Raw genomic sequence first — 10,372 nt, 5'->3', positions numbered from 1 at the left:
AGCAGGAAACATCTTGTGTTCTGTGCTTAAACTTTTAAAGTACAAAAAAATATTTGTTGGATTTTGCATTGACATTTTGTGGGGAAAAAAATATAGCCAGCAAAAAAATGTTATTGAAAACAAAGTATTTTCTATGTCTTAAAACATGTTGAACACCTAACACTTACGCCCAGCATGCCACAAAATGCTTTGAAACCTTTTCATTCATCCCCAGATATCACTGAAAGTATTGTTGCTGACAAAACATGCAAACTGCCTAGAAAAAGATGTGTGCAACATATTGTATCATTTAAAGCTGGTTACACAACTGAAACACAACAAAGACAGTGGTAAAACAATGAACCTATCCATTTTTTTTTTTTTTTGCACAAATGTAAATGCTTTCTCAGATGAGTGTGCAGTAAGCTATCCACTTTATGTCCCCTACAGTACAATACCTGCAGTCAAGTTTATATGATGAATAAAAAACAACCTAAGAAAAGATACACCACCTCTGCCCCCTTTTGGACCTGGTGAGTCCTTGAACCAATTCCATCAAATTGAGTCCTCAGGGGTCATGTCACCAGCTAATACTTCTATCTCCATGAAGCAGGTAGAGAGAGCTGACAGTAACATGGTGTGTAGTGAAACCCCAGCTGAAACACGCATGAAGTGACCCAGTCAAGCCTGAAACGAGGACACAGGTCAGTGAGTGAGAACAGTGACTGCTGCAAAGTGAACATGACAGTAGTTTAGCCCACTCGGAGCGATGGGGATGATGTCACCCTTTGGTGTAATGCAGGTCAGTCAGTATGAGTCACTATAGACACAAAGTAGTTATTAGAACATATAGTACATTTTAGTCACTTGTCATTGTTATGCAACATACTTTGCTTTTAATTCATCCTTGATGTGGAGATGAATTTCTTGCTAGGGGTCTCTGATCTAAATGAAGTACTCTCAATCTCTCAAAATGTGATTAAATATTTATAACAGCTGATTTTTTTTTTTTTTTTAAAGGACATTGGAATATTATGGAAATGTTTAGTGCAAATAGTTAGCCCTATAATGAGCCCTTTACCTATTTGTGTCATTCCACGTCTTTACCATTCCCTGAAAATGCAGTTTACTTTATGCTACTTTTTCATTATTGTGTCCCAGAAAGCAAGAATCAATAATTACATCCAGTTATGTATAAAAATGTGTTTCCAATTAGTTTTTAAAAAAAATAAAAGCGTGTCCTTTGCTGCATTTTGTTTTTCACCAAATTAAATAGACTCAGCAGATGAAAATAGCTAAACAGACAGATAGACTTGCTGCTGTGCCCTGTTATTTTGCTACAGTTAGTCATTTATTTCACATCTTTCCAGATCTGTCACTCACACAATCAGCTTTTTCACAACTCTCCTCCTTCACAAACAACACTGGGCAGCTTGACATCATGCCTCGGCCAAACTGTGTTTCAGAGCTCGTGCTCCAAATGACAGATACAGTTTCTCTGTTGTTGTACAGAGAGAGAGATTTCATGTCAGGGGACTGACACTTTTCTTCTGGTGGGGGACTGCAAGCCTTGTGGAAATGAGAGAGAGTGAAGTTGTTGTTTGTTTGTTGGTGTACACAGTATATGTGTGCTGGTTTGTGGGTGCTTTCAGGTGGGAATGTGTTTGAGCTGTGAGTGAGTTGAGTTAAATATTGTTAACATGTTTCTGCTTTGTCAGCCTCCTTTTTATCTGCACAACCTGGATCTGTTGTTGTAGACTGCATCGTCACACAATATTGCCACAGCTTATTATTACACCCACATAACAACTTTGCATTTAAAATTTGGGGATTTTGAAAATGTTATTTGAATGCTGAATAAATATGCTAATATTGTAGCTCATGAAGCTCTTTAAACATTACTGAACAGTATCAGGGTGTGCTGGTTGTCTGTTATCACAACATATCCATAATTAGTAGATAATTCATCAAAAAAATAACGTAGCACTGTAAAAAAAAAAAAAATAGTTAAATTAAATAAAAACTGTGTAATTTTGAAACAATGTGGTTATCAGTCAGTGAATGAAGATTTTTTTCCCTGTTCACTGAATTTATGCAAGGGCACTGGGTTTTATTCTGAATAAAGCAGAGAGCAGATTCACGGAGACTCACTGGAGCTTATCTTCAGATGGCCTTGAGCAGAAGCCTATGTTTTAGAACATTTCAAGACAAAAGCAGATGATTTCTTTGTTGTATATAATGACAGGCTGACACTGTTAAAATGCATACTGTCAGTTACTGCATTTGCATGAACAGAGACACACTCATAGAAACACACTGCATCATATTGTATATCTAAATATACATTTGTGCAAAAACACTGACAAAAATAAGTGTTTTCAGATGCACCTCGGAGAATACATTGGTGCACAGTGACAGAGTGCAACAGAAGTGCAGCAGTAATTATCATCTATCTGTGCAAAGTAATCTGCATATTAAGTACTACTTTTTTCCACATTTACTCAAGGGTAAATGGGAAGGAGTAGAATTGCATCACAACACAGAGGAAGGGAATTTTATTGACTTTAAAGACAAGAATCACAGGTATAAATAAACAAATACTGCTCATTGGTTCATTTCACAGTGGCAAAGCAATTTGTTCTGGATTCGCTGAAACCATCTGCTTTTAATTGTATTTTTTGGCCATTGTAGCATAATGAATTGTACCTGACACACTCAGCAAAGAGTCAGCTTTAATAAAGTGCTTGGTGAAACTTCACTTTAGGTGGTAATTTTCTTGTACTGAGCCTGAAAATCAATTTGGAAACCAACAGCTTAAAGCTGCTGTTTTCAACACTGGGTCTGGCACAGCCAACAAAAGCAAACAGGAGTTTTATCTCCTACAAATTGTCAATACAGAAAGATGAAAAAACACAAAATCAAAATATACATTATTTATGGTTAAAGAAATTAAAGGTTCATTGTTCATGTGTTATACACCATAGAAATATGATTTCTTTTACACTGTAAAACACTAAGCAGAGGTGACTCAGTCTGGCAAAGGTGCCCACACCTTGAATGAGGTAGTGAAACAATACTCATCATAGGCCTCTGCACTGCTTTGGTCAATTTCACCTACATATTATATAAGATGCTCAACATTATAATGGCTATGAAAATACCACAGTTCCACCTAGATGTTGCATCTGATGCTACCTGTAACCTCTCATAAGAGGTAAGATTTTGCAGTGGTAATGGTTAGCCAATGGTAAAAACACAGTCTGGACGTGTTCATGGTAAATGATATTAACAGGCATTTTGCCGTGTGTGAGGGTTAAGTGAACTGAAATCTCTTATCTCATTCAGCTGTCATATGGCCTAGCCAACCCGTTCACCCATCCACCTACGCCCGGACCTACAGCCTGGGAATCGAACAGTGTCAGCAGAGACCTGACAGTCATAGTTTGCCTGCCTCTTCTCCATCACCAGATTAAGCAAAACTACTGTACTTCTTGTGTTTCTATAGCAACAGTTCCCACTCATGTCTTCAGGATACTGAGCAATGCGGCGGGTGAAGGAGAGCTGCAATGACAGTCATACCTGAGCATTTTGATGTAGTCATAGTGGCTGTTGCTAAATGTGGGGTGGGGTGGGTGGGAGGGTCACATTGGTTAATACTCAGTTGATCAGGTTAAAAGAAGATCCACAGACTCATGCTTAGAGAAAGTGGTTTACATGAATTAAGTGAATACAAATAATGCAAACGTTAACTTGATTTTTACTGTTGTGTAAGTGTACTTGTCCTTGGCTATGTTGCTTTCCTCCCTTTTCCTTTTCTCTATCTTTCTCATGATTTCTCTCTCGTTCCCTCTCTTTTTCTCTCTCAGGTGTTGAGTGACAGAGGTGATGTGATGGCAGAGCTAGCAGGCCAGAAAGATCAGAGCAGAGTGTCTGCTGCACACTGAAACAACTGGATGCAACACAGTAGAGCCTATTCAGGTAGGACTGCATAGTCAGATTTGTAGGTTTCTGCATACTTTTGTGGGCAAGTTTAAGGATTGTCAAAGCTTTGCCAACCATTTAATGTTTCAGGACCTTGAAAATTACATTTGAAAGCATATTTTGAATGAAAACCTTCCTTTCATCCACTTTGACATGTTTTATGTATGAAGTTCAGAGAGGAAAATCATTGGCAATGAATGTTTAAAAGAAGAAGAAGGGGAAGAATAACAGAATTACTGCGACAAGTGAATTTTGCAGCACTTTAAAATGTTGATGTTAAAATTCCATGTCAGATTATGAACAGATAAAAGAAGAACAAACATTATACACAGCAGTCACACGATAAATATTGACTCAAAATGATTTGTCTGCTCCTAAAGAGGAATTTTGGACAGCACCTTTATCTCAAATGCACAACTGTCTTTGTCTCTAACTGCAGAATGGATTTCCCCAATTGCACTGAAGGGGTGTTTTCCACAAGCAGCGGTGATTATGACTCACTGGAGACCACTAAACGCCCTCCCAGTAAGATCCTGCTAACGCTGACCCTGTCTGTGGTGGCTATCCTGACTACATTCTTCAACTGCCTGGTGATCACAGCTATCGCAGTGACCCGCAAGTTGCACCACCCAGCCAACTACCTCATCTGCTCATTAGCAGTGACTGATCTGCTGGTGGCTGTGTTGGTCATGCCCTTCAGTATCATCTACATCCAGAAAGAGAGCTGGGTCATGGGCCAGGTGGTGTGCACCATCTGGTTAAGTGTGGATATCACCTGTTGCACATGCTCCATCCTGCACCTCGCTGCAATCGCCATCGACCGTTACAGGGCCATTACTGATGCAGTGGAGTACTCTCGCAAACGCACAGGGGCCAGGGCTGGCGCGATGGTGGCAGTGGTGTGGCTTTTGTCCATCCTCATCTCGCTTCCTCCTCTGCTGTGGCGGCACTACAGCGGGGATGCAGACCACAAAGACCAGTGCATCATCATCCACCATCACATGGCCTTCACCCTGTACTCCACCCTTGGAGCCTTTTACATCCCCCTGCTGCTCATCCTCATCCTCTACTACAAAATCTACCGGGCCGCTCAGACCCTCTATATGCGCAGGGAGGCCAGCCGAGCCAGCCGTCACTCATGCATGACCAATGGGAGCATGATCCCCTCATCCTACCCTGCTGGAGATGGTGATGCTGATGAGGGGCCTCGAAGTCCGGAGCCCGTAAGCCCACCAGAGAAGTCTTTCTCTGAACCTTCGACTGAGGAACCTCTGCGCGAACGAGTACGTGTTTCGGTGAAGCCTTTCCAGTGCAAGTCGCGTCGGTATGAGTCGCGTAGCGAGTCACGTAGCGAGTCACGTCGGAGCCAACTTTACCAAGGACCTCGCATCTCTGGCTCGCGGGAGCGCAAAGCGGCATCCACGTTGGGGTTGATAATTGGCGCTTTTGTCATCTGTTGGTTGCCATTTTTTGTCAAGGAGGTGATCGTGAACACCTGCAGTGCTTGCAGTACTTCAGTGGAGATGGCTGACTTTCTGACGTGGTTGGGCTATCTCAACTCGCTGATCAACCCCCTCATCTACACCATCTTTAATGAAGACTTCAAAAAAGCTTTCCAAAGTCTCGTTAGGTGCAATCAGTACCTCTGATGGTTGCAATGATACACGGTCATGCCAATACACCATCTAATGTACACACATAACAGGGAGGCGACAAACTAATAGCTGGAGGAGGTCAGAGAATACTGACTGAATACTGATTTTGGTGTGCTTGAGTATCATCTCACAGAGGAAAGGATTGACACACATTTCCAGACACTCCATCAGGCTCTTCAACAGCCTGAATGGCACCAGCTCAGCAAAGAGCTTCACAGCAAAGTTCCACATTGAAATCCAAGTCTTGTTATTAATAGAACATCCTGAGATCCCCTTGATGATAATTGGTGCGTGTGAAGGGACACTGACATGTTGGTTTTTAGAAAATGGGCCATCGCTGACCTTTTTGAGGTAGAGGTTCTGAGCATTAATGATCAGTCCCATTTAAAGGTCTTGAAATAGCTGACCATTAAGTCTGTTCCATGGAATGACCTCCCTTCTATCTAGTCCAAGCTGCTAGCTGAAATACAGAACATGTGTAAAATACCACAGCATACCAAGTTGTGACTTTCTGTGGCCATGATGTTATGGGGGGGGGGGGACTTTTACATGACTTACTGTCAGAGTAATTGTTAACAGAAGTAGTTGTTGAATGTGGTATGTATTCAGCCTCGCAAAACATTCCAACAAATATAAAACATAAATTTGTAGATTGCTAAAGCTCCATGTTAAATAATGGTAATGATGCTGACTTTATTCATTTGACAATCTGAGAATGGGAAATTATTGCTTGCTTTTCATGAACTTCACAACACTAGAACTTAACATACCATGTATTAAATGTCTCAGATTAACAGCTAAGAATACCTTAAGTGTGAAGAAAATGTTTTATGATCTGGGACCAAATCACATATTGAAATATGAAAATACTTGTGACCAAGTTTAAAGAATATGTAATTTTCAGTTCGAAATCCTAACTGGAGATGTTCTATAAAACTCTGATCTCTAATTGAAATTTTTTGCACAAACCTTTATGTTCCTTTCAGTTTTTCTCAGTATTATTTATTTGTTCATCCTGGAACCCCTAGACTTCCTATCCCATCCCTCTCCCACACCATAGCCAGGTTAATGGATGTGAGAACCACTGGAGGAGAGATCCTCATTACGTTACTCCCACTCAAGTACTTGGAATAGAACTACTATTTCTTTACTGCCTCCGAGAGGAGACATGATATGTTGATGGAAATTTTGAGGATGAATCAAGTGAGAGGGTGTACTGTACGCCAGGGAGATAATACAGTGTCATATATTTACATACTCTCTGACAGTATGACCAGTGGTTGTATACTGTTTCTTTCTTTGTCTCTCTGTCTCAATGATCAATAATAAACAGTCCACAGCTGAATCATGTCCCCCTGTTCTTGTCTCAGTTAATTAGAAGTTTCTGAGTGATGATTTGGTGTGTGAGGCGACTACAGTATAGTTGATATGTGTAGGGAGAGAGTAGTAGAAGGAATAACAGAAAGATAACTCACTGATAATCTGTACATCTGAATGACTTGATGTGATATACTGCAATCCCATATTTCTATCTGGTGACATTCTGCTGTTAAATGTGAACACAACAATGGTTACCATATTCTGATATGATGACACCCCCTTGTGGCCGGCAGAAAAACTGCAGACTTTCCAGTTGGCTCTGATAAACTGCATCACTCTCTTTCACGGCTAAAACAAAGAAATACGGTGTTGATAATTTGGCTTCACCAAAAAAAAAAAAAAAAAAGAAAAAAAAAGGCATTAATGTGAATGTCCTCTCTGGCTTATGGGCCAAAAACAAAATACCTAAATTCACTCTAGCTATAGCCCACATCTTGCCCAGCTTTTTCCTCTGGCTTACTGAACGTGTTATTGTGAAGATCATGTTTTAATGCTGTTGTCCATTTTGAAAATGAGAGAAGAAGAACGTCACTTTTATTTCAACCAGTAACCCGTTGGTGAAACACATGGTGTGGGGACCATCTGCTTCTGTTTTACCTGTCGGTAAGGACAAAATTTACTGATGGATAAAACAAAACTCCTAAAACTCTTCATTACTACATCACTGGAACACACGACTGTCACAGAGGTGCAACTGCCAGGAATAGAAACCGTCTCAACAGTGGTTTGCCTCTGAACCACCTATTATAACCTACAGTGTCCAATTTGTTTCAAATGTCTTCACAGAGTTTGAAATATAAAACATGTAGACTAGAATAGAAAGTAACCATGTTCATGTACACACAGGCTTGTAAGGTTCTCTCACTAACCCATTCGGCCCACGTCTGTTATGAAAGGGTCTTACTGCCTAGTCTTTCTCCATAGTACACAAATAACTAGTGCAGTATAACTGTGTACACCCCCGAGGAAACATCAGTGCAGGCATAAGGCACAGACTAGGCAAAGTCTTTTCTCTTTCTCCAGCCTCTAGCTGAGTTGTGCAGGAGCTTAAAGAACTGTTGTTCTCAGGGGTAAAGTTTGTCTCACTAATAGTAGCGCTTTTCCGATGTTAATGTTACAGTTCATATCTTCAGTGACAGTTTGCTCAAAGGGCTCTTTGGAGAAGGTTTTGAAAACTACAGGCAAGAGGTCTTAGACATTTTCAGGAGTCATAGTAGGAAAAGCACAGGTGAAAAAAAATCCATTTAACTGCTTCAGCCTTAGGGTCCTGCTGTTGTACATGCTGGCTCACTGTCACTCTGTCTGCTGAGTGGCATACTTAAATAGAACAGAGCCATTGGTAATGTTATATAACACCTGTGCTATTCCTTCTATGACAAATCTACTGTGAAAGAGGTCTCTTATACATGAATAGGAATTTAATTATTACCATCTTATCTTCAAAATGAACCCATTTTCTGCACAGGAATCGTTAATTGTGCTGTCTTACCATTTAGGCAGCAGTACTCAAAGGTTTGGTTTTTGAGAGACTGAAAGTGAAAATTTCAACTCTTCTATATAGTTTGTTCACATTTTGCCAAAATTACAGTCACTTCCTTCCTGAGCATGTCATTTTTTTAATTATTTTTTTTATTTTACCTTTATTTTACCAGGCAAGACATTAAGAACAAATTCTTATTTACAATTTATCACTGTGATAAACCTGTGAACTTTTATGTTGTCAAGGGACCACATTGTATTGTTGTCCTGTATTGATTGTTTGATCTCGGTCTGATTGCCTGCTAAAACATTACATCCATGTCAAAAACTGGAGTATCAAAATGGATAACTGGTTAGCAACAGGAAGAATTAACAGAGTCAAGAGACAACTGGTGAACCGACAAGTGATCTCTCCCCATCAAACAAAATAGAAAAACTGAGCTTCCCATGCTTTGAGTTCAATCCTGAATGTTCGTTTGTATCATTAAAATCAAAAGTGCTACTAGAAGGCATTATTTGGCCATAGCCAGATTGTTACAGTGGCTGATGTGGGCCACCAACATTTTTGAGATTTTCAAGTTGGCCATGAGTTGGAAAAGGTTGGGAACATCTGTGCTAAACAGTCAAAGTCTCTGCAGTATTGACGAGCACTGCCAGTTTTAAAGCTGGGAAGATCGATTAGTTTGCAGATGACATTATCAAACTTAATTAATGTTAAGGTGACTATGAAAAATGTCAGGGCAAAAAAAGGGCACTCTGGAAAAAGCCATATTAAATAAATGAATGAACAAAACAATGGTAGCAGCAGAGGTACTATCAACTTAGAGAGTCAAGCATGAAACACACCATAGCAGAGATGTTGGCTGCAACTCACAATCCAGCATGAAGCACACAGCAAAGATGTTAGCTGTGTCAAACATGGATTACACAGTAGCAAAGATGTTTGCAGAGTGCAACATGGAGCACACAGTAGCAGAGATGTTAGCAGCTACTCAATTAGCCAAAGAACGTTCCGACACACAGGTATGTGATGTACCATTGCAGTGCTGGTGGACTTACGTGTGCTTTTGTATTCATTAGGTGCTCGACATAGGTGACAGCCTTGCCATCCCTGATGAATCACTTTACTTGTTTTTAAGAGTTATCTGAATTTTAGCCTGTAACATTCAAAAAATGCTGTAAATTCTACTGTAAAAACTTTCCTTCATATTTAAGATAATATTTATCTGATATTTCACAAACAGAGAATTTGTTAGAAGAGAACTTAAATGTCAACCATTTATTTAAAAATTTTAAAATGAACTAAAGTTTGCAGTACTATAACAGTCAGAATTATAAATGAATAAATAAATCATACATATGAGGAAGAAGAGTTAAAAGATAGTTGTGTTGGAATAACTTTCTCAAACAAGTTTCAAGTCTCAGCAATTTGGTATTCATGGGAAACATGCAGCTCAACTACTGCCTGCAAGTAGGGCATCAATAAAACTTTAGGCCATGGTTATTAACTTACATCGTTTTATTGACAGATAACAATCGCGATATTCATAGTTTATGCTCAAGATAATATTTCTGCCTCAAAATGCCATTATGTAGCAATTTGACGTTTGTCTCTGTATACAAGGGCCAACAGGCCACAAATATTTGATGTTATTCTGTCAATAGGTCCCAATAGCTTAATTTTGAACAACCAGCCTTCGTGTTTTTAATCTTTAGGAGACATTCAAATGTTTGCTTTTTGTATATTGTTAATTACCTTTAAGAATAACTTTAAAATACGTTTGTAATTATGGTGTTGCCAGGTTGGTTGTGTTTTGTCGTGGGAGATAGGAGGATGCTACATTACAAACCTGGCAACTTTGGCTATGCGCTGGATACAGCAGCCAGCATGGCGGACA

The 10,372-nt window shown here is 39.7% G+C and overlaps 1 protein-coding gene across 1 annotated transcript; it reads left to right on the top strand.

The window, feature by feature from the left end:
• Window positions 1–4,400: 4,400 nt before the first annotated feature.
• Window positions 4,401–5,766, top strand: htr1f (5-hydroxytryptamine receptor 1F). The gene has a single exon (XM_022740911.1). The coding sequence runs from the start codon at window positions 4,401–4,403 to the stop codon at window positions 5,607–5,609; it is 1,209 nt and encodes a 402-aa protein (XP_022596632.1). The 3' UTR covers window positions 5,610–5,766.
• The last annotated feature ends 4,606 nt before the right edge of the window (window positions 5,767–10,372 follow it).

This window comes from Seriola dumerili, unplaced genomic scaffold (genome assembly GCF_002260705.1).
Source record: "Seriola dumerili isolate Sdu_G_001 unplaced genomic scaffold, Sdu_1.0 BDQW01000052.1, whole genome shotgun sequence".
Lineage (NCBI taxonomy): Eukaryota > Metazoa > Chordata > Actinopteri > Carangiformes > Carangidae > Seriola > Seriola dumerili.
This window is presented reverse-complemented; position numbering and strand designations above follow the sequence as displayed.